The 25885-nt window shown below is 43.9% G+C and overlaps 1 protein-coding gene across 1 annotated transcript in view; it reads right to left on the reverse strand.

Moving 5' to 3' along the window:
* DISC1 (DISC1 scaffold protein) overlaps positions 1-25885 on the reverse strand; it is a 339029-nt gene that overhangs the window by 187684 nt on the left and 125460 nt on the right. The window contains 1 exon segment of the mRNA XM_024209411.3: positions 9854-9956. Within this exon segment, the coding sequence (XP_024065179.3) occupies positions 9854-9956 (103 nt within the window).

The following is a 25885-nucleotide window of genomic DNA, read 5'->3' on the forward strand; positions in this document are numbered from 1 at the left end:
AACACTAAACAATATTCCTTCTGTTCTGAAATGGTTCCAATGCTTGTCTAGGTTAAGATTAAACCAAGTTTAAATGGCAGCACTAGTAGACTTTCATGTTTGGGATTGCATTTATTCTGGGGTTTTGTTTCTGTCATATAAAAGATTAAATATCTTTTTGCACTTTGTGGAGCATTTTGCCCAGTACTGTAAATTGATGTGTCTGGAATACAAAGGTGAGTGTAGATAAAATGTTGATTTTCTTTGAACTACCCTGCATCCATGAAATAGTATTGCCTTTCCAACTCTCCTACTTGTAAGTATTTTATATTTAAATTCATATAACTAATATATATATTATTTGATAATTGTATTCCAAGGTACCAGTATCTAACTGAACCTTTGGGCCAATATGTCAGACTTCATTTGATTAACTTTCTACTTTGACATAGTTCCAAAACTATTTACATTTTTGACTGTTCCCTCAAGGTAATTATGGGGTTGGCTAAGAACAAAGTATCATTATCAACATATAAGGAAATTTTGTGCTGGGTATCCTTTAACAATGTTGTTGCAGTGGATTCTTTCAGCGAGTGATTCCATTGTCAAGGTAAAAAGCACAGGTAACACACAACATCCCTGCTTCGTGCTTCCAGATTGAATGAAAACTTCTGATTATATCCTCTGTTCTTCATCTTCACAGCAGGTTACAGATATAAAGTTTTTGTCCATCTAAGAAAGTTATCCACAATTCCATATTGTTCCAAACTGCTCTAAAATAATTTCACTCTACCTGATTAAATGCTTTCTTAGCCTCTAATGCTAAAATACAGAATCATTTATTTGATTAGTCAGATAAAATAATCCCTCAACCGCCATCTAACAGTCTGTTACCTGCCTGTCTCTTCTTTGTATATATAAGTGGATGATATTTTGTTTAAACCACTAGCCTAAACCTTGGCCAATATTTTTTTTACAGGTCAGTTCATACCCCTCAATTGTGTCTTTTTTGAGGGATGTCACTCAGTTTAGTTCCTAAGTTATTAATATCCACACATTTGGTGTCCCCTTATTTTACTGCTGAAAAAAATAAATAATTATTAAACAGATTGTACAGTTATTTATATTAAAGCTCCATTATCTTTTAAGTTTCCTCTGTGAATAAAATTGTGTCACTGTGAAAGGACATGCCCTCACACTGGTATGGCAGAGGCTAACAAGCTCCTGTGGGTCTATTCCACACTAACGTACCTGCAAGGCTTGTTCAGCCTGGAGGAGGAGGAGGAGTTTAAGGGGGGAATTTACCTAGGAAGGACGGTGAAAAGGAAGAAGGCTGCTCCACCCAGAGGCTGCTGGTAACAGAGGTAGTTCAGCTGAGGAGGAGACAGCCACAAGATGCATCGCTCCTGAAGCCGCCCTGACTGACAGCAAAGCAATACGCCCCAGGAAGAGGCATAGAAGGTAAACCCCGCAAAGGAGACTGAGCTCTTAAAACTGAATATCTAGGGGCTGCCTGAGAGACTGGTCCTCTTTCCACTTAGATCCTCCTCTCTTACAAGGGGAAGGGACTGAGCCCTTAGAGCTGAATGTCTAGGGGCTGCCTGGGAGACTGGCCCTCTTTCCAGCCAGATCCTCCTCTCTTGTAAGGGGAAGGGAAGAGGCGGAGCCAATCCTCTGCCTGTGGGTGGTTGCCTTCAGAGAGCTCCCCCAAGGGCCGCCAATTAGGGGAACAGAGAGGTTAAGCAACAGACAGTGGGACCTGGGGAGGGGGGTCCATGGAGCCCTGCCCCCCACCGTCCTCCCCCCTCCCATTTGGGGTCTGTTGCACGTCATGATCCACATTTGGGCCTTGGGAGATTGAGAGATATGAGTTAGTAGGATGTCCAGACAGTTAGACATTTACTGACTTAGGGAGGATTAGTAGAAATGCTTCTTTTATTGATGCTGTGAGCTTCTTCCCTATCAATGTAGTATTGAAAACATCTGCCAATGGGTTTATTAGCACTTTTTGAATAGTTTTATAGAGAGGATGCCAATCTACACCAGAGGGTCTATCTGATTTAAAATCTGATATAGCTGCCCCTCAACATCATGCCCACTAAACCAATTAACACAGCATACACCCTCAAGGGAGCTTTCCCATACACCATCTAATCATTAGTTTCTAAATATATGTTTAGTAAAATAACTGAATATTCTCCATCTATTTATGTGTGTCTTAGTGTCCCTTTAATGGACCATTAATGTACATATGATTCCTGCTTTAAATGTCATTTCTGATTATAGTCAACCCTATTTAGCTTGTCTTGATTATTCATCTCAAGTAAGATCCTTGCATTTATTTGGGAATTATTTTATTTTTCTCTTGCTCATCCTCAATGTCCTTCCCTGGCAACTCAGTATTTTTTTTCTACAAGTATCCAGAAAGATTGAATAAGATACTTCTCTTCTTTTAGATCTTTCACAGTGGTTGTATTCTTGTAGGACAAGATAACTTTGAATCAGAAACTGCATCTGTATCTTAGGTATTTCCCCCTCCTTCCTCCCGCCACCTGCAGTTCTTCAGTTGACTTTATTTTTCTGCACAACCTCAGTATATTAGCTGATAAATCTTGACCTTTTCTATCAAGAGGTCTTTTTGTTGACAGTAACATAAGTGTATAATTATGTCCCTGCAACAATTTTTTATGCTTGAAGAGAGAAGACTGCGAGCCCTATCTGTTCTTACTTCCTCCACTGCACTAAGATTTAAAATGTCCTCATTCTTAACTAATAACATAAGATTGCCTTTCTTTTATTTTCACATTGTTCCTTCTTTCACAGTTCTCCAGATCACCAACTGTAGAGAACATGAGTTAAATTTTCAAAAGTGTCTATATGACTTAGGAGCCTAAGTCACTTTTTAAAACTTTACCCCATAATTTCCTCTTAACTGCTTGACTTTGGCCTGCAGATTCACTAGTACATATGCATCCTCTCCAACTCTGATCTCAACTGTATCTTTTTTCTATATCCATTAGTTTAGAGTGAATGTCCATTCTGAACAGAGCTGGCCAAAAATTCCTTGACAGGGAACTTTTCTGTCAGAAAATGCTGATTTCATTGGAAGTAAAAATGTTTTGTGGAGACAATTCTATTTCTCCAAAATTACAATGGAAGACACGCAGGGGGAAAACGGTTATTAATCTTTCTTTAACTGTTGTTCTTCAAGATGTGTTGCACATGTCCATTCCAATGTAGGTGTGTGCACACCCCGAGCACAGTTGCCAGAAATTTTTGCATCAGTGGTATGCGTTGGGTCGGCTCTGGTGCCCTCTGGTGCCACGTGCTCATAGCGCTGATATAAGGGGCCCCACCAACCCTATGGCCCTTCAGTTCCTTCTTTTCAGCCAATTCTGAAGAGGGATAAGAGGGCAGGTCTTGGAATGGACATGTACAACATCTCGAAGAACAACAGTTACAGAAAGGTTAGTAACAGTTTTTCTTTTTTGAGTGATCGCACATGTCCATTCCAATGTAGGTGACTCTCAAGTAGTTGTACAAGTGGAGGGCTCAGAGTTTAGTTGACATGCTGACTCTAGTACTGCTCTGCCAATTCCATCATCATCTCTAGCCTGCTGAGTGATGGCGCAATGACAAGTAAATGTGTGTACTGATGACCAAGTTGCTGTTCTACAAATGTCGTGGATAGGCATTTGCACTAAAAACGCTGCCAAAGACGCTTGTGCTCTTGTAGAATGAGCTGTCAGAACATATGGGGCAGGAACCCCTGCCAGGTCATAACATGTGAGGATACATGACGTGATCCATAATGAAATTCTCTGGGCTGAGACAGGAAGACCTTTCACCCTGTCTGCAATGGCTACAAATGGTTGAGTAGTTTTCCGAAATAGCTTGGTCCTTTCTGTGTAGAAAGCCAGAGCATGCCTAACATGTAGCAAGTGGAGTCTCTGCTCTTCCCTGTTTGCGTGTGGTTTTGGATAGAAAACTGGTAGGAAGATAGCCTGATTGCTCTGGAACCAAGAAACCACCTTTGGAAGGAAAGATGGATGAAGACGCAATTGGACCTTGTCCTTGAAGAATACAGAGTAAGGTGGCTCTGACATGAAGATACTGATCTCAAACTCTTCTGGCCAAAGTGATGGCCACTAAGGTGGTCAACTTCAAGGACAGGTACAGCAGGGAGCAATTTGCCAACAGTTCAAACGGGGGGTCTGTCAGTTTTGATAAAACCAGGTTGAGGTCACAGGGGGTGGAGGGGCTATTGGGTGTCACACATGGGGGTACAACCTCTCAAGGCCCTTAAGAAAGCCATTAGAAATGTCATAGGGGTGAAAGGCTGAGATTGCAACCAGATGGACTCTAACAAAAGCCATGGTTAGACCTTGTTTTAAGTGTAGTAAGTATTCCAGAATGAAAGGTAGTGACAATTGCGTAGGTGAGACACCCTTCTGGGAAGCCCAGATAGAGAACATTTCCATTTTGCCAGGTAAGTAGCTCTAGTGGGTGGCTTCCTGCTTCCTAGGAGGACTTTGCAGACCTACTCCGAGCATGCTAGTTCTGCGGAGTTCAGCCATAGAGCTTCCAGACTGTCAGATGGATGGACATGAGGTTCAGGTGACGCAGACGGCCATGGTCATCGGAGATTAGGTCTAGATGCAGAAGGATTTGTATCTCCACAGAGAGATCCAGGAGAGTGGCAAATCAATGCGGGGGGGGGGGGCATTGGGACAGGCCGGAGCCGTCGGGATGACTCACGCTTGGTCTCACTTGATCCTCAGCAGGACCTTGTGTATGAATGGAATAGGAGGAAACGAAGAGATGTCCCGTCCAAGAAAGGAGGAAACCATCTGCAAGAGATCTGGGACTGTGGCCCAGGAGGGAGCAGAAACGGAGACACTTCGTGTTGCGCTTTGTCGCAAACAGATCTATGTGGGGTGTTCCCCACCTCTCGAAAATGTCTTTTATGACATCTGGGCAAAGGGACCATTCAGGGTGGTCGGAGAAGGATCTGCTGAGGTGATCCACTAGTTCGTTCTATGTTCCCGGTAGTTAGGAGGCCTCAAGGTGAACTGAGATATAAAACACTGCCATTATGTTGTCTGTGAGAACTGACATATTCTTGCCTGCCACATGGGTTTGGAATGCCTGGGAAGCCTAGTGGACTGTTCTGAGCTCCTTGACATTGATGTGTAGAGAAAATTCTTCTGGACACCAAAGGCCCTGACTTCTAAGGGAGCCCAAGTGAGCACCCCAGCCCATTGCTGATGCGTCTGTAACAAAGGATATCAGTTGGGTCTCGTGGTGCTGGCTCCTGATAGTCAGTGCCAGCCTCAGTACCAGAGCCTTGATCAGGCTCTGATCAGAGTGGCAGTAGTGTTCTTGCCTTGGAGGCCACCGAGTAGGAGTGTCTGGACTGGGGGCCTTGCATCCAGGGAAAAGCCCAGGAACTCCAGAAGGGCCACTGTACCGGTATCTGCCACTGTCCAAGGGCCACACAGCTTATGGGATACTTTGACGCGGGTCCATTGCAGGGTAGTGCCGACTCGAATGCCAGTGCCAGCTCCTGCTCAAGGCATATGACTCTGACTCCAGTGAGTCTCTGTTTGGAGACCACGGAGGAGCAGTGCCGAAGAGGAGGAAATCAGGGCTGGGTCATCATTGCCGGTTTCCCTTTAGACGGTAACAAGGACCTCAGTACCACCGTAGTCTGCTCTTTCCTTCCTACTGGCACCAACATCATCGGCTTTTATATAGCCAGAGACATGAGTACCAATATTGAGAATAGGTCTCTCACTGTGACAAATGCCTCTGGCATGGAGGGTACCGCCAAAGTGCTGGTACCACGGTGACCCTCCGGTGCCAGGCTCAACAGCACCCACATTAGGGCTGAAGTCAATGACACTGCATGGGTTGCTGGAGTCATGGAGTGTCAGGGTGCAGGTCCCACTCTGCAAACGTCTCCATCCCCCGTCGACCTCAGGGCCGGGGAATGTCCTCTCTCAGACTTCTACTTCTTCCTTGGCACTGAAGATGGTGAACGGTGCCAAGGCTCTGTGGAAATTGGGAAAAGACATCTTATTCTTCCAGGAAGAGCAAGAGTCAGGCTAACTCTTCTATTTAATAACGCGAGACTTTAATGCAGGGCCTAGGCGAGTGGGAAAAAAACTGAGAAAGGTTATTTTGACCTTGTGTTAGATAAGAATGAAACACAGACTGTAGCAGAAAATTGCTGAGAAAAGTAATATATCAGGAAGGAATATGTAAAAACAAAATGCAGCTGTTGATTACTGTATGTAACAAAAGGTATAAATGCTTGCCCTAATTGTTTATCTGGCGGAGACCTGCCTAGGTAGGGAAATCTCTGCCTGTGTGTACTCTCCCGACCAATTGCAATTGCTCGTAATAAAGCTGCCTCTGGCTTGTTGCTTTAAACTCAGAGTGAGGACTTTGTTTTCTTCCACAATTTTGGTGCTGTGACTCGGATGGCAATGCCCGGCTGGGACAGCGACAACTACTACGGACTGTTCCCCTGCACTGTTTTATATGGGAATATTTGCACATAGCCTAGTCTCTCAATTTTTTCTGGTAACGCTACATTCTTGAAGGACTATAATAATGCATATCCTGCAATACTAAACTAGTACTGCTGCACTTTACCATAGTGTACCTATTGCTGAAAGCAAAATATTTCTCCTCGCAATGTAACAAAAACTGAATGCTTTTTGGAGTTGCACATAAAAGACCCACAAGGAATATTTTACAGCAATACATGTTTCAAATAGTGTGGCATCATCCTATATGAAACCCTTAATTATTTCTTTCTAGTAACTTTTTATCTACGAGTCTTCCAAGTGCATGCATCAACGAAGAAACTAGGAACTTAAGGGGAAATAAAAGTGAAGTTTATTTGCAGATGAGAAAAAAGTTCAATTAATACAAACTTTCTAGACAACTTAATAGCAGGTTATTATGTTGCCCTGTGAGGAGTCTGGTCTCTCGTTGCTCAAGCCAGCAAAGGCTGAGAGTACTCTAAAGAGGCATGGTGTTCATTTTCTCAGGAAAAGAACACACTGCAGTTCTTCCAAATAATCACATTGCCTGACACTCAGAGTGGTATTTATGGATTCCAGAAAGAGCAAAACCACCCATACTTAGCTAGTGGGACATTGTTGTGATTTAGCACCAAATGGTGTGTGTGTGGAGTATGGGAAAGTAAACAGGGAATAAATGGGAACCATGGAGTCCAATTGACTCCACTGGGAACCCCACTGGCTGCATGGCTACATTTTTGTGCACACACACATGAAAGAGCAAAGCTAACAAATCTGAAAGAAGAGAAAAGAAGAATGGTAAATAAACTATCCAGGTCAGTACACTGAGAAACAGTGGATCAATATCCACCATTACAGATGTGTCCGCCTCTTTCCTGCCATATCTTAAAGAGTGTACAGTAAGTAGGATATTTAGTTTTCTTCTCTTCAACTAGTATGCAGGTTTTATCAACAGCCATATCAAACTTTAGCTATAAATCAGCAGAAGAACCACAGCATCCAAGTCATCAAATCACATCCACACTTAATTCAAAAATTAAAATAATGTTGTTTCCTCTCTACTTTAAATTGTCTCACTCTGTTGCTCACAGATCCCCGTTACTCCATGGTAAAAACGAAAGCAAACTGTAGCAACACATCACATAGGGCATAATCTTGCAAAGATGCTGTGCTGAGTGCCCTCAACTTCTCCCACTGACTTCAGCGGAAGCTGAGGGTACACAGCACCTCCCACTGAATTCAGTGGGATTTGTGGTTTACACTAAGCTCAGCACTTTGCAGGAACTGGCTCATATTCAGAAAATAAAACTCCTCCTAAACTGCAATATAAAGATACTCCTCAGATTGAGAGTGTCAAAGGCTTTTCACTTTCTACCTCTGTTCTTCTTTCTTTTCCCTAGAGCACAACTGCGTAAAGAAAAATCTCTAGTCAGATGCCTCATGACTGGACATTAGCAACAGCAGTCAGGTTTCTGTCCTTTTACGAAGTTTTATTACACCTTCGGAAAAAAAATTAATCTTCAAAACCCCACTAGTAACAAAGAAATGCAAAGAAGTCAAGTCACATGAATCACACATATCAAACAAACACTGCCAGTGCAGAAAAACAAAAAGAGCCAATGGAAGAGAACAGCACAAACTTACAGAACTGGAGCCCATAATCCTTACTCATGGAAAACTTCCACTGAAGTAAATAGGAGTTTTGTCTCAGTAAGGATTGCAAGATTGCACCCAACAGATTATTCTGTCGAATATCAAACTTCAGAATAATTTGCTTCTGTTTTGTCAGAGGTTAACAGTTATCACTCCTGCCAACATATGAAAGCAAAATATAGACATTTGGGAAGGGGAAAATGAAGGAACACTTTATAAAATCCTTGAAATACTCTTGAACTAGAAGAGCTTTTCAGAGGGCCAGAGTGAAAAAATGGTAATTTGCTGAGAAACAGTGCTGTCACTCCTAAAAAGCAACATATTCATAGCACTGAGAAGACAGTTTACAGAGGCATTAAATTGTCTCTTGCATCCCTTGCTGAACCCTAAGCAACCTCTTTTAAAAACTAGTACAAAATGCTTTGCTACGGAAGATTTCACTTGATGAACACATTTTATTTTCTAAAAGTGTCAAAATCTGATGCACCAGTTCTTTATGGCTTCTTCACTCTCGCAACACAAAAAACTGTAAATCTGGTTTCTGGTTACTTTGCACAAAGCAGCTGGAGAATACTGGTGAATCTGGCGCGTGGCTCCAAAAAATACACAGATCCATGTTTCTTTAACATATGCACAAGAAAATCCATTACAGCTCTGACCTTGCAATCCTTACCCAAGCAAAACATAAGGGGTTGTAGTCTGTAAGGGACTCATGGAAGACTATGGAAATTGAGGATGTTTGGCATCTTGCAGGGATCAGGGCTCTAATTATTTCCATTTGGATTTTGTTTGATCATGAAGTCTGCATTCAAGTTTTACATTATTCAGCTGTAGAAAACAGTACATGTGATGCCTCGTGATACTTTATTCTAAAATTAGGTATGCTTTTGTAAATAGTACTATAGCTTCTAATTAAGAGAGCACAGATCATGTGTGTCCTTTTGGCACATATAAAATACACACTGACCTCTTCCTTTAATTTGGTGCAAGACTGAATACTTTTTTTGCCTGAATCCACACCTCCTCTACTTTGGCTTGTCCTCTGTAGCAGGTGCCTAATGGAGAGGTATCTACTTACATGTGTGGGAAAGGACTTGCTGAACTACAAAAGCCAGCTCTTTAACAAAATTATGCGTAGTCTTTTTTCCCCTAGTAAATGGTGCAGTAATCCCAAATAAGTGGCATGTAACCCTGTCATGAATCAGGCTCTGTATTCACATTTCAGTGTTTTACAGGTTGTAAAGAATACGCACGAGTGCTTCCAAGGACCAAATTGCTCTTTTGCTGCCAACATTAGTTGTTTAATGATCTAAATAGCAGAAGCTACCAATTATTGTATTCCATTTTACGGTGTCATTTAAAACCTATCCATGTAATTATTATACTTTTTGTTATTTTTATGGCTCTTCTGATACTGAAGAGTGGTAGGTACTTTTAACGTGTAAAAGTCAGGAAATCTACTAATCACATATTTATACATTTGGACTATGGCGAAGATACCACATTCTCAGCATGACTATTACATATCCCCCTCACTAAACATTTTCTAAGACATTGTGGTAATTACACAAGGAATCTTTCCTTTCTAGGAAATCAGTGTGAATATGTCCGGTGCTAGTATGAACTTAAAGTCATTACCATCATATCTCTTATCACGTAAACCTTACCTGATACAGCAAGCATTTTGGCTTCAAGTAAAGCTGGTAGTTGGGTCTCAATATCACTCACTTTCCTCCTCAAAGTACTGCATAGTTTCTGACTTGCACAAACCTAAATTAAGGCAGACAGCCATGATATATAATTCATTCATGAAAAGATATAAAGGCAATTTAAATAGGACTTCAAATGTTCTTGGTTTCCAGACATGACATAACATTCTACCATAAGGTAAAAAAAAAATAATAAAAAGTGATGTGTGATACTTCTATAAAGACATGTATCAGAATTCATTGGCTTTGCAACACATTCCAATATAAAAGCGAGAAAACAGTATTGTATTAGCTATCCACATGAGAGAACTAACACAGAGAATGTTTCAGTAGTAGATATCGTGAGTGTTTAAGCAGAAGGCCAAGATTATGAACTTTGCACCAATGGCCTATTTTCAATAATGATGTCTGGTAACCAGTGGAATTAAACAGAGGTTTGGTATTTAAGAGTCAGTAACACAAAATGTACAGGTAATTTGTTTATCAAAAATAACTTCCCATACCCCTTCTTAACTGAAGCATCAAATTCTGCTATATTACTATGGGTGGGCAATGGAGAGAGCCTACAGTAGTTCAAGACATTAGTTTCATATTCAGTAGCTGCTACTGCATCAGTATGTAGCGCAGGGTTTCTGCTGAAAGACTTCTGTGATACCTCCCGGGAGCTCTCAAGATTGTGAAGCACCACGCTACCACCCGCCCTTAGCTTGAGGAAGCCTTGTCTGTGCCTGCCAGGAGTCAGCTCCCCTACTCCATTGGCCACAGGCAACACAAGCACTCCCCTCTAGGCCTCACAGGCCCCACTGTCTCTCTACAAGTTAGCAATAGGCACAGTCCCACTCTCAAGCCCTCTGAGCATCTCCCTGGAGTGTCCAGCCAGTGGTGCAGTGGGCACTCACAGTATTCACAGATTCATTTTTTCCAAAGAAACAGTGGCCTTCAGTTTCCCAGGTCCACCTCAGATCACCTCTCCACTTAACACATAGCTCTTAGATATGTTTATAGTGAAATCAAGTATAAGTTTATTTAACAAAGCACAGAGATTCAAACAATAGCAAGAAGTATTTGAAACAAATGGCAACATTCTAGATCCCAGACTTAATTAACACTCATGTCTTGTAGAGTTTGGTTCACCCAAACTCCTTTCAGTGTTTTATACCCTTGGCTGTGACCCTCCTTTCATGAGGCTGACATGCTGTCACCTTGCCTTCTACGTGAAGGATTCAGTGTGTTTCTTTGCCCCCACTAGATATACCAGAACAGTCCTTTGTCTTTATTCATAAAGAGGACACCTCCTGCTGTCCATTTCATCTTGTAGATTTTGCAATCTCTTATTTAGCCTGGAAGGGTTCAGTATGCATATAGACATATAATAAATAATACCCAAATGATCAGACAGGAAAATAGATATCTGTTACCTCCTGCCTGAAAGGAACATTTCCGAGGTATGTCACCTCTTGGTGACCTGCCTAAACTCCAAGACCTTAAGATCATAATTTTTAGTATAGATTCATAGAATCATAGAATATCAGGGTTGGAAGGATCCTCAGGAGGTCATCTAGTCCAACCCCCTGCTCAAAGCAGGGCCAATTCCCAACTAAATCATCTCAGCCAGGGCTTTGTCAATCCGGGCCTTAAAAACCTCCAAAGAAGGAGATTCCACCACCTCCCTAGGTAACGCATTCCAGTGCTTCACCACCCTCCTAGTGAAATACTGTTTCCTAATATCCAACCTAGACCTCCTCCACTGCAACTTGAGACCATTGCTCCTTGTTCTGTCATCTGCCACCACTGAGAACAGCCGAGCTCCATCCTCTTTGGAACCCCCCTTCAGGTAGTTGAAAGCAGCTATCAAATCCCCCCTCATTCTTCTCTTCTGGAGACTAAACAATCCCAGTTCCCTCAGCCTCTCCTCATAAATCATGTGCTCCAGACCCCTAATCATTTTTGTTGCCCTCTGCTGGACTCTTTCCAATTTTTCCACAATTCATAATTCCTTACATATTAAAAGTACATTTTGCAAGGATTATGATGACCAGTGAGCCACTGGCTCTCAGCAGAGACCTCACATGTTACCCTTTGGTGAACTATTATGCATATATCCAACCCACAGTATTCCTGTAAAACCATATGCACCTCCTGTGCCTTTTGCCGTTTGGCACCAACTCCCTGGGTCACAACTTCCAGGTTCAAAAATATAACTGGATCTGCCAGAGAGACTGTGAAAAGCCAAAGCACAGGACAATAGCTAGTATGGGGGATGGAGGGAGGAGAAAACTGATATGAAAACAAACAATACTTTATATTTAATGTACATTACCACTGCTGCAAAAATTTTCAGATCATAAGTAATTTACCACTCTTACATTTTCCAAGCTCTACTTATCAGATTTTAGAGCTCCAAAGGAAAAATTAACAAAACAAAACATTCTTGTAAAGGTTCATATCAGTGTGGCAGTCAACACCCTTGGCTTTAAAGACAATCATCAAGCAGTTGCCTAACATGACTATAATGGGGTAGATAAATCCCACACTGGAGGGGGGGGTGCAGAACAACTCTGGGGCCAGCCAGGGAGTCTCTTCAGCACAGCAGGGTGGCAGGTGGAGAGAGACAGACCTGCACTCACTGTTATGGAGGGGTTACGCCAGGAGTATCTGTAGGAGGAGGACTGCGGCATGAAGCTGGGACTCTCCAGCCTTCAGAGGCCCTTGGCTGCATTGCAAGGGACAACCACAAGCCACGATGTGCCCCAAGGAAGGAAAAAGCGATAGGAAGAGACCCAGGGGAGGGTGTTAGTTGGACCACAGATAGCAGGCATCTTCCTTACAGTGCCCAAGACACCACCTGGGTCAGATGACAGTGGAGCGGGAGGGCCTAGTTACCCCTACCCGCTATGGCTTGGCAGGGCTGCCACCACAGACTCTTACCGCTAGGCGGGGCCAACGTTATAGACTCTAACCACTAGGAGGGAAACCATAGCAGTGGATGGAACCTAGTGTACAACATTAGGCAAATAGGCACTGGCCATCTTTGAGGAAACTGGAGTTGAACTGAAATTTCAGGTGAAGGCTTGCTTGCCTTTCCCAGCCTCCTTGATGCACTGCCTTCCTCAGTGATGCAATACAATGTACATATAAACAGACAAAAATACCACCGCTGTCTGTTACATACACACACATGGATTATCTCTTGGGAAATTAATTATACATCGCACCCAGCTATTGTAAGACTATCACCAGATGCATCCAGGCGGCTTATTTTAACTATATAAAATTAACTGTAATGCTTAGAACTCATTCCATTTATTTATTTATTACATATATCCCTTTATTTCAGCTAAAAGCATCTGTTAATCATAATTGGGCCAGCTATTCTTTTAGCCAATAAAACTATCCTTCAAGCTGCCCCTTTTAATATAGAACCCCTTTCTAAATCTTCCTATGAAATTGTAATGCATATATTTCTAGTCACTGCTGTACATAATTTAATTTCTCCCAGTCTCCAGATAGTCCACTTTATTTTCTTCTCTGTATTCCATCTAATGTATCCAATAATTTTCTTGCAATGGTGAAGAACTATAACAGGTGGGAACATGTGCAGTGACCCAGGCCTCAGCTAGGCTTTGCCTACTGTGAGGAGCGGCAGAGGCAAACCAACAGAATGGAAATAACCTTAAATTTTAAAAATGTATTAAGGAAAAACCCAGAAATTTGTCAGAAACAATACTTTATATTATTACTCTATTATTTATATTATATTAACATCCAATACTCACTTAGGAAAATAATAAACCCTAAGTTACCACCACAATAAAAGACATTTTTCAACAACATGCTGTTTATTACCAAGAGGTAATAAACTCCTCCTCTCCCTGGTTGCAAAGTCCTGCTTCACCCCAGTTGTCCCACCTTCACCTTTCTTCAGTTTATGATGCTCCTTTGCTTCAACTCTGTGATGACCACACCTAGGGTTGCCAACCCTCCCGGAATCTAAATCGATCTGCTAACTACTGAAACCAATCTGGTGGCTACTGAAACCAATCCGGTAGATTTTAATAGGTTGCTAAAAGTCTGGTCGGCAGCACAGTGGGGCTAAGGCAGGCTCCCTACCTGCCTTGGCTCTGCATAGCTCCCAGAAGCAATTGGCACATCCCTCTGGCTCCTAGGTGCACGGGCGGCCGGGCGGCTCTGCGCGCTGTCCCCTCCCCGAGCGCCGACTCCACAGCTTCCATTGGCCGGGAACTGCGGTCAATGGGAGCTGGGGGTCGTGCCTGCAGGCAGGGGCAGCACACAGAGCTGTCTGGCCACCCCTGAGCCTAGGAGCCGGACATGCCAGTCACTTCCAGGAGCCACCCAAGGTAAGCACCGCCCGGCCGGAGCCCGCACCCCGAACCATTTCCCGCACCCCAACCCTCTGCCCCAGCCGTGAGCCCTTTCCTGCACCCAAACTCCCTCCCAGAGCCTGCGCCCCGCACCCCCTTCTGCACCCCAACTCCCTGCCCCAGGCTCAGCTCAGAGCCCCTTCTCACGCTCTGAACCCCTCAGCCCCATCCTGCAACTCCTCCTGCACCCCAACCCCCTGCCCCAGCCCGATGAAAGTGAGTGAGGGTGGGGGAGAGCGAGCGTCGGAGGGAGGAGAATGGAGTAGATGGGGCCTAGGGGAAAGGGCAGGGAAGGGTGCGGGGCAAAGTGTTTGGGTGCAGAGGAGCAGGTGGTTCAGACATCCCTTATGGGAGGATCTAATAATAGAGAATCTCTATGTCCTAGTGAGGACGAGAGGATGGAAAATGATAAAATACAGGCAGGGTCTGATCAGAACCAATCAAATAAAAAAGAGTCCCATTCAATTACATCATGTAATGTCAGACAGCTAAAAGGAGACAAGTTTTTAAAGTGCTTATATACCAATGCTAGAAGTCTAAATAATAAAATAGGTGAACTAGAGTGCCTCATATTAAATTAGGATATTGATATAATGGGCATCACAGAAACTTGGTGGAATGAGGATAATCAATGGGATACAGTAGTACCAGGGTACAAAATATATCCGAAGGACAGAACATGTCGTGCTGGTGTGGGAGTGGCATTATAAGTGAAAGAAAGTGTAGAATCAAATGAAGTAAAAATTGTAAAGTAATCAAACTGTACCATAGAATCTCTATGGATAGAAATTCCATGCTCTAATAAGAAGAATATAGCGGTAGGGAAATATTACTGACCACCTGACCAGGATGGTGATAGTGACTATGAAATGCTCAGGGAGAATAGAGAGGCTATTAATATAAAAAACTCAATAATAATAATGGGGGATTTCAATTATCCCCATATTGACTGGCTACATGTCACCTCAGGACAGGATGCAGAGATAAAGTTTCTTGACACCTTAAATGACTGCTTCTTGGAGCAGTTGGTCCTGGAACCAACCAGAGGAGAGGCAATTCTTGATTTAGTCCTAAGTGGAGCATAGGATCTGGTCCAAGAGGTGAATATAGCTGAACCGCTTGGTAATAGTGACCATGATATAATTAAATTTAATATCCCTGTGGCAGAAAAAACACCACAACAGCTCAACAATGTAGCATTTAATTTCATAAAGGGGAACTACACAAAAATGAGGTGGTTAGTTAAACAGAAATTAAAGGGTACAGCACCAAAAGTGAAATCTCTGCAAGCTGCGTGGAAACTTTTAAAGATACCATAATAGAGGCTCAACTTAAATGTATACCCCAAATTAAAAAACACAGTAAAAGAACCAAAAAAGAGCCACCGTGGCTAAACAACAAAGTAAAAGAAGCAGTGAGAGGCAAAAAGGCATCCTTTAAAAAGTGGAAGTTAAATCCTAGTGAGGAAAATAGAAAGAAGCATAAACACTGGCAAATAAAATGTAAAAATACAATTAGGAAGGCCAAAAAAGAATTTGAGGAACAGTTAGCCAAAGACTCAAAAAGTAATAGCAATTTTTATTTAAAGTACATCAGAAGCAGGAAGCCTGCTAAACAACCAGTGAGGCCACGGCGATCGAGGTGCTAAAGGAGCACTCAAGGACGATAAGGCCATTGTGGAGAAACTAAATGAATTCTTTGCATCAGTCTTCATGGCTGAGAATGTGAGGGAGATTCCCAAACCTGAGCCATTCTTTTTAGGTGACAGATTGAGGAACTGTCCCAGATTGAGGTATCATTAGAGGAGGTTCTGGAACAAATTGATAAATTAAACAGCAATAAATCACCAGGACCAGATGGTATTCACCCAAGAGTTCTGAAGGAATTCAAAAGGGAAATTGCAGAACTACTAACTATAGTCTGTAACCTATCATTTAAATCAGCTTCTGTACCAGATGACTGGAGGATAGCTAATGTGACGCCAATTTTTAAAAAGGGCTCCAGAGGTGATTCCGGCAATTACAGGCCTGTAGGCCTGACTTCAGTACCAGGCAAACTGGTTGAAACTATAATAAAGAACAATATTGTCAGACATATAGATGAACATAATTTGTTGAGGAAGAGTCAACATGGTTTTAGGAAAGGAAATCATGCCTCACCAATCTATTAGAATTCTTTGAGGGGGTCAACAAGCATGTGGACCAAGGGGATCCAGTGGATATAGTGTACTTAGATTTTCAGAAAGCCTTTGACAAGGTTCCTCACCAAAGGCTCTTACGCAAAGTAAGCTGCCATAGGATAAGAGGGAAGGTGCTCTCATGGATTGGTAACTGGTTAAAAGATAGGAAACAAAGGGTAGGTATAAATGGCCAGTTTTCAGAATGGAGAGCAGTAAATAGTGGTGTCCCCAAGGGGTCTGTTCTGGGACCAGTCCTATTCAACATATTCATAAATGATCTGGAAAAAGGGGCAAACAGTGAGGTGGCAAAATTTTCAGATGATTCAAAATTATTAAAGATAGTTAAGACCCAGGCAGACTATGAAGAGCTATAAAAGGATCTCCCAAAACTAGGTGACTGGGCAACAAAATGGCAGATGAAATTTAATGTTGATAAATGCAAAGTAATGCACATTGGAAAGCATAATCGCAACTATACATATAAAATGATAGGATCTAAATTAGCTGTTACCACTCAAGAAAGAGATCTTAGAGTCATTGTGGATAGTTCTCTGAAAATATCCACTGAATGTGCAGCGGCAGTCAAAAAAGCGAACAGAATGCTGGGAATAATTAAGAAGGGGATAGAAAATAGGACAGAAAATATCATGCTGCCTCTATATAAATCCTTGAATACTGTGTGCAGATGTGGTCACCCCATCTCAAAAAAGATATATTGGAATTGGAAAAGGTTCAGAAAAGGGCAACAAAAATGATTAGGGGTATGGAACAGCTTCCGTATGAGGAGAAATTAATAAGACTGGGACTTTTCAGCTTGGAAAAGAGACAGCTAAGGGAAGATATGATTGAGGTCTATAAAATCACGACTGGTGTAGATAAAGTAGATAAGGAAGTGTTGTTTACTATTTTTCATAAACACAAGAACTAGGGGTCACCAAATGAAATTAATAGGCAGCAGGTTTAAAACAAATAAAAGGAAGTATTTCTTCACAAAATGCACGGTCAATCTGTGGAACTCCTTGCCAGAGGATGTTGTGAAGGCCAAGACCATAACTGGGTTCAAAAAAGAACTAAATAAATTCATGGAGGATAGGTCCATCAATGGCTATTAGCCAGGATGGGCATGAATGGTGTCCCTAGCCTCTGTTTGCCAGAAGCTGGGAATGAGCAACAGGGGATGGATCACTTGATGATTACCTGTTCCGTTCATTCCCTCTGGGGCATCTGGCATTGGCCCCTGTTAGAAGACAGGATACTGAGCTAGATGGACCTTTGGTCTGACCCAGTAGGGCCATTCTTATGTTCTTATGTTTTTGTGCGATTAGACAGTTGGCATCATTAATCACGGTTCTTTCCAGCCCTTTGTTAGGGCTTGATCTTGAGACTCCTTTCCATCCACAAATGACAGCTCCTCACCCAGAGGGCCACACTCATTCCCCAGGCACCCAAACCGTATTCCCTCTGTCAATGTCCCAATGGTCCGTCTCACCAGTCATATGCTCTGTGCTTTGCACATGGTCAGTCACGGCCCAGCTTCCTCAGCAAAATCCATTTTTACCCAATGCTGCCTCATCACCACCTTTTTTTCTAACCGCCTTCCAACTGCCCATTTGGGCAGATTCTGAGCCCCCTCTCCAGCTCGAGCCACCCTTTCTCTGGCTGACTCTTCCCCCAGGACAGCATTCTGAACTTCTGCACCACAGCTTCAGGTGCTAGTGCCTGGGTTACTACAAATGTGCCAGAAAAAGACAGGATCCATTTTCTCTCTCAACTCTCCAAAATAACTCAATTTTTTTAATGATTTCTGTCAAAGTGGTACTCTCTCTCTCTCTCTATGGGTACAGGATGGCTCAGGGGATTGGTAATTACACAAGGACTCTTTCCACTCTAGGAAGTGTGAATATGTCCAATGCTAGTATGAACTTAAAGTCATTACCATCAGACAGCTGTTTGGTAATTATGTGAAATGAGTTGGTAGATTAAATCTAGTTCCAAGTGAACAGTGTGTCCAAATCACAACCTCCACTGTCAGAACTGGTGCTTATTGGCAGTCTTATTAACAGCCTAAGTAGAGAAGCCATGGGCTGAATGGAGGCTTAACCTACATCTACAGATGGTCCCTCTAGACAAGGATAGAAGCTTGCAGGTAAGGCTCTGCAAGTACCTGTGACGTATCTGTTCTATGGATAAATTCTGGACTTTAATCATCAGGGATGTCAAATGATCTCTTTCAACAAAACTAAATGAAAGAGATAGGGGAACAAACTACTCACTTAACTTTCTTTAGCTAATCATATTACTGCTATTTTACACTAGTTATATTCTACATAAACTAAGCTTTCCTTTTGCTATCTCCATAGTGGCTACCATTATTCATTACGATAACTTGTCCTGCTACAAAAGAAAGCCTTTTCCATAGGTAATGAAAATGCTGAAGATTAAAAAATCCAGCAACCTTCTCCTCTTTCTCTGATTTGCCTGATTCAAACAGCTCATGTCTTTGTGATCCCAACTCTACTTTCCAACCTTCCATTACTCTCAGTGACCAACACAGTATACATCAGTCATACCTAGTGATGTAAGTCAAGGACTAGGAGCTAGGAACCTCCTGAATTCTATTCCTAACTTTAACAATGAGTCTGCCCATGACCTTAGGGCAGTTACTTACAGCCAAATCCTGTAGTCTCTACTCAAGAACTCCCATTGAAGTCATTGGAAGTAAGGATTCAGAATTTTGCTCTTACCCCTTCTGCCAATTTCCTCATCTGTATAATGGGTACAAAATACTTATTTACCTATCTCATAGGCTGTGAAGAGGTTTACCTACAGAGGTTAATGTTTGTAAAAAGTGTTCTGAAGATGAAAAAAAGCCCAAAAGTACTATCCTTATACCACTGGATATTAGGGGCCCAATCCCATATTCCTCACATAGACAAGTCTCACTTTGAAGTCAAAGGGAGTTTGGAATGTGTAAAAGGTATGGAACCCGGCCATGTGTGACTTCATATTTAATGCAGCTTTGGGGTTTATATTACAATACATCATTAATGGGGTTTTTAAAAAAATATTCTTTATGTTTTTCATATATAGGTTTCCGAAGAGCTTTAGAGCAACTAAAAACCATCTTAATTTAGAGCCTAATCCTGCAAATCCTTATTCAGTAATCCTTACTCAGCCAAGCAGTCCCAGTACAACAACTGGGGCCCAGGAAAGAAGGGAGTCTTAGGATCAAGCCCTAAGAAAGCAAATACTGATGAGAACATTTGCATAGTAACATCCTTTTACATCTTTTCCATGTGTGATATGTTAATCTACAGTGGCAGGAATGGGATGGGGAATGTGGGCTAGAACACTAAAATTAACACATTCTTTCAAAAGTGGAATACAGTCTTTAGCATTCACTGTAACAACTGCTTAGAAAAACAGGGAGATGGAAGCTCTGTTCAATGTCTGAAGCAAAGGGCAGCACTCTGTCAACAAGCATACATCCAAGTACAATAATATACTTCACCATCACTGCTTGTTATTGGCTCAAGTCCTGTATTACTTCTCAAGGGAAGGGAATGGGTGGAGGAGTGTTCACTTTGTTAATATGTAGTGTGTGGCTTTTGCCACCTCAACTCAAAAATGATGTAGTAGAAACAGAAAAGATAGAAAAAGCCAATGTAAATATTAGACGCACGGGAGGCTGGAAGATAGCGATCATCAGAGAGAGATTTACTTTGAGAGAAGAGTAGGAGGAGATATGATAAAAGTATATAAAAAGAAATAATGAGTTGGAGAAGGGCAATATTGTGCTTCCTATTTATCCTCTGAATAAACAAACAACAATGAGGGAATGCAATGAAATGTTTAAAAATATTTTATCTATTTAACATTTACTATTTTAAGAAACAGATATAATCTGTGGAATTCACTACCGCATGTTAAACTAAGTAATTTTTGTGACAGATGAGTGACCTAGGAAGCATGGAAACTCCAAAAAGCTATTAGATTCAGATGTGCCAGATGCTAGCCGCTGGGATTAATAATACACTTTTGTATCTGTAAATGTTATAGGTATCTTTGTGAAATAGGGACAGTATTCTAGCTCCATGGGGGAGGGTTACTGAGCTTCGCCAAGGAACTAAAATCAGTGGAACGTGATTATTGCAGATCCTGGGACAGGTAAACAGCTTCAGAGAAGTACCACCCTCTGCAGTTAATTGCATATATTAGTTCAGACTGCATTCAAGATACCCAGGAGACAAGAAATAGCTTGTGGTATAAAAAGCCAGCCTGAACTGGCTGAGAGGACCCTCGTTTTGATTAAAAAATTGTCATGAGTTTGTAACCAAGAGGGCAAAACCCTGCTAGAAGGGTTTGAAGGACTGGAACCTGCCAGGGTCTCATTTTAGAAGATAGTAAACTTAGTATGCACGTACACTCTATTGTTTCATTTTATATTAAATGTTACTATCCTAAAATAAATGTATTGTGCTCTGTAAAAGCTGGCTGATCACTAGCAACCTTGACATTGTCCCTGAGAGAGAGCAAATGGCAGGTGCTGGTCGCTGGTGAATTGCTAGGAGACTGCAAACAAACTCCTGATCTGAAGGGAGAGGGATGCAGGTCCCCACCCACATAGAGGTGATGGCTGAATGCTTGAGACCTAGTAAGCAGTAGCTGTTAGCAGACCATAGAGAAGGCAGAAATGCAGTTAACCCCGGAAGTATGACAATTTTAAGAGAGAGACAAGTAGGGTGAGGTAATAGTTTTTATTGGACCAACTTCTGCCGGTGAGGCCTTGTCTACACTACAAGTTAAAACAGTGGATGCATGCACACTGCGATGCGACTTTTGGCGGCAAAAATGCCCTGTTTTGGCAACAAAATAAAACCACCCCAACAAGAGACACAAGGCTTTTTGTGCAACACGTTTGTCGACAAAGTGCCAGTGTAGACACCACACTTGATTTTATTGCTTTAATTGGCCTCCAGAAGGTGTCCACAATGGCCTCCACAGTGCCCATCTGGTCAGCAGTTTGAATTCCACTGCCCTGCAGCCAGGTAAACAACCATCCACCCCTCCCCCTTAGAAACCTCAGGAATTTTTGAAATTCCATTTCCTCTTGGCTTGGCATGGAGAGGTCTCATTGCATCTTCCCAGGTGACCATGGCGGCTTATCACAGCAAATGCTCTCCCGCTTGGACCACTGCAGAGCTGCTGGAGCTGCTCAGTATACGGGGAGAGGAGGCTGTGCAGTCCCAGCTGTGCTTGAGCTGTAGGAATTTTGATACCTACGGGCAGATTTCTCTAGGCTTGTGCGAAAAGGGCTGATTGGGACATACTGCAGTGCAGCGTGAAGATAAAGGAGCTGAGGCAGGCGTACCATAAGGCGAGGAAGGCAAATTGTCACTCCGGTGCTGCACCTATGAACTGCCAGTTCTATAAGAAGCTGGATGCTATACTCAGTGGCGACCCCACCTCCACCGCCAAGAGCCCCGTGGATACTTCAGCGGGCCTGGAGGCAGCGGAAAGAGAACCTAACCCAAGATGAAGAAGAGGTGGGGTTAGATGACGATGTGGAGCTCCCAGCAGGGTCACCCAGTGGGGCAAGCAGCCAGGAACTGTTCACCACTTTGGAGGTGTCTAGCCAGTCTCAGCAGTTGCTCTCTGGCGAGCAAGAAGCAAGAGAGACGCCTGGTAAAGTGGCTGCAGTTTGTGTAGTGCAGAGGTGGGTTCAGGATACAGAAATGTACAAGGCTGGCTGTGTTTCTGTGTGCTGGACATTTCCCTGTGCAGCTAATCAGGAACAGGCAGAACAGGGTGTTGATGCACACCGAGATCTCACGGGAATCCTCCAGAGAGATCTCTAGGAAAGTTTTCTGGAGGTACTCGGCAATTCTCTGTCAAAGTTTCCTTGGCAGAGCTGCTTTGTTCCTTCCCCCATTGTAGGAAACTTTCCCGCGCCATTCAGCAATCACTTGTGCAGGGACCAAAGCAGCACACAGGGGAGCAGCATAGGGACCAGGGCAGAAGCCACAAGCGTGTAGTAGATGTACCCTCACTTCCCTGCTTACCCTCGCAGTGAGATATCTATTATAATGACCCCCTCCAGTGGAAAAGTGTGGGAGAATTTTAGCATTTTTTCCCTAGACGGCTGCACCGCAACCCTTGCAGAGTACTCTTTTCCATCATGTAGCACACCACCTCCCAGCTAACACTCACCATGCTTTGGATGTTCACCGAGATTTGTGCTTGCCAAGGGTCAATGAGAAAGTGATGGTATGTTACCAGAGGTGTATTTTACTGAAATGTTTCAATACTGTGCATGAACTTAACAATCATGTTTCTGTGCATTGTTCTTTGTGCTTCGGCAGATGTGGCCTTGAGGAACACCCCAAACACGCTGGCCAAGCGTCTCCGCCAGATAAGAAAGTGCCCAAGACCAAGAAAAGAAGACATGTTCAGGAAGGTACTGCACTTCTCCAATGCAGAGAAAGGGAACTCAAGATGTGGAGGGAAGCCGAAAGGCAGGACAGAAAAGAAAATCAGGAGTTTGTTAAGGACACTACTGAGCGGATGATTAAAGTCATGGAGGAGCAAACGCAGATGCACGCCTGCCCTCCCCTACAGCACATTCAGAACTCTTTTCTGTGGCCCCTCCCCAAACACCGCCCGCACAGTCCTTTCCGCTTTCTGGGACTTCTCGGTTTCCCCTTCACTCCAGCCCTTTGGACAATTTTCAAAATGATAGCTGGACCTACACACAGCTCTGAAAGTCTGCCCTTCCCTGGTACCTCATTTCCCACCAAGCACTTTTGTGTGTGTGCGTGTTGTTTCTTGTGTGTATTTCTTGTGTGTATTTCTTGTGCGTGCATGCGTGTTGTTTCTTGTGCATGCGTGCATGGGGGGGGTGTGTGTGTTGTTTCTTGTGCAATAAAAGCAAAAAAGTTTTTGAACGGTAATCATTTTTATTTGTTTCCTACAAATTGAGATAGCAGGCACTACCAATACATATACAGACAGTTTAATCATTTGCTTACTGGAATATAAGGCCCCAAATTTCACCATTGCTTCCTAGAAAAACTACATGTAATGTACCATTGCAGCACCAAATCACAGAGGTATACATTACTGGCTCTCATTTAGTGTTACCTCAAGGACTCCCTGATTCAAATTGCCCCCCTCTGGGCCCCTCTGATAGCCCTAATATCTGGCTGCTCAAAATATGCAGCCAAACAGTCTGCCTCAACAGTCCACCCCTGAGCAAACCTTTCACCCTTAGCTTCACAAAGATTACGCAACGTACAACACACAGCTATGAGCATGGGAATATTATCCTCATTGAGGTCTAACCTGCTATAAAGGCATTGCCAGCGCACCTTTAATGCGCCAAAGACACATTCCACTGTCATCCGGCACCTACTCAGACTGTTGTTGAACTGCTCCTTACTGCTGTGCAGGTTTCCCGTGTAAGGTTTCATGAGCCATTGCTGTAAGGGGTACGCCAGGTCTCCCAGGACCACTATGAGCATTTCAACATCCCCCCTGTAATCTTCTGGTCTGGAAAGAAAGTCCCCACTCGTAGCTTTCTATACAGGCCGGTGTTCCTGAAGAAGTGTGTGTCATGTACCTTCCCAGACCATCCCGCATTGATATCAGTGAAACACCCACAGTGATCCACCATGGAGAAGTACCCCTTCCTATTGATGTACTCCATTGCAAGGTGGTCTGGTGCCAAAATTGGAATGTGTGTGCCATCTATCACCTCTCCACAGTTAGGGAAACCCATTTCTGCAAAGCTGTCCAATATTTCATGCACACATTTCTCAGAATCACCATTCTTCGTAGCAAGATGCGATTAATTGCCCTGCACACTTGCATTAACGCAGCCCCAACAGTCTACTTCCCAACTCCAAAATGATTTGCGACTGACCAGTAGCAGTCTGGAGTTGCCAGCTTCCACACAGTGCTTCTCTACCAAAAGGGCAGCTCTCATTCTGGTGTCCTTGCGCCGCAGGGCTGGGGCGAGCTCTAAAGCAATATAAAGTTGCTCCTTTCCATATCATACAGCAGGGGTCTCAAACACGCGGCCCGCGGGGTGATTTTCTGCGGCCCGCAAGCCCCTCCCAGCCCCCCCACCTCCCCCAGTGTTTACCAGAGCAGCGGCCGGACATGCACTGGGAGCAGGGCAGGCTCCCTGCCTGCCAGCCCTGCCCTGCCCTGCGCAGCTCCGGGAAGAGGCTAGAACGTGGGGAAGGGGGGGCGAAGGGGCTGTGTGTTTCTGTTGCTTGAGGCAGCGCCCCCAGCAGCTCCCATTGGCCGGAAACAGAGATCCGCGGCCAATGGGAGCTGCTGGAGGCAGTGCCTCAAGCAACAAAAACACACAGCCCCTCCGCCGCCTCTTGCGGGGGCAGGGCAGACAGACAAGCAGGTAGGCAGGGAGCCTGCCCTGCCCCCAGTACGCGCCGGGCCAGATCCTGCCCCCCGAGCCCCTCCTGCAGCCGAACCCCCTGCCCCACCCTGCACCCCGACCCCCTGCCATACCCTGCACCCCGACCCCCTGCCTCACCCCTCACCCTTCCTGCATCCCAACCCACTGCCCTGAGCCCCATGCCACACCCCTCCTGTGCCCCGACCCCCTGCCGTACCCTGCACCCCTCCTGCACCCCAACCCCCTGCCCTGAGCCCCCTGCACCCCAACCCCCTGCCCTGAACCCCCTGCCACACCCCGCACTCCTCTTGCACCCCAACCCACTGCCCTGACCCCCTGCTGCACCCTGCACCCCTCTTGCACCCCGACCCCCTGCCCTGAGCCCCCTGCCGCACTGTGGGAAGTGGATAAAGCACACGACCAATGTGGTTGCAAGCTGAACTCAAACTGACTCTTTATTACAAGCTTTCTTTTATACTCTTTCTTGCTGAACTCGAGCTGACTCAAACTGACTCAAGCTCTGTTTATTACAAGCTTTCTTTTATAGTCTTTCTTAACATTACATAACACAATTAGGCTATAATTACACAACTACCCATTGGACAAGAAGGAGAGTCATGTGTTCATCATATGTATAGCCCCACACCGATTGGTTCAGATGTTCCTTACATAAGGCCTTACATAAGGCCTCATCTTATATAACCACCAGGGGGCCTTACATAAGGCCTCATCTTATATAACCACCAGGGAGCCTTACATAAGGCCATGATTTATTGCCAGGCAAGTGTCCCATCGTGACCCTTACCCTCTCATGGGACTTTACATCCCCACACCGCACCCTGCACCCTGACCCCTTGCTGTACCCCTCACCCCTCCTGTACCCCACACCCGAACTCCCTGCCCTGAGCCCCCCACCACACCCCACATCCCTCCTGCACCCCCTGGGGGCAGGGAGGGGGCAGAGTTGGGGTGGAGATTTCGGGGAAGGGGTTGGAATGGGGGCAGGGAAG

This window comes from Terrapene carolina, unplaced genomic scaffold (assembly GCF_002925995.2).
Source record: "Terrapene carolina triunguis isolate 2854851 unplaced genomic scaffold, T_m_triunguis-2.0 Scaffold85, whole genome shotgun sequence".
Taxonomy (NCBI): domain Eukaryota; kingdom Metazoa; phylum Chordata; order Testudines; family Emydidae; genus Terrapene; species Terrapene triunguis.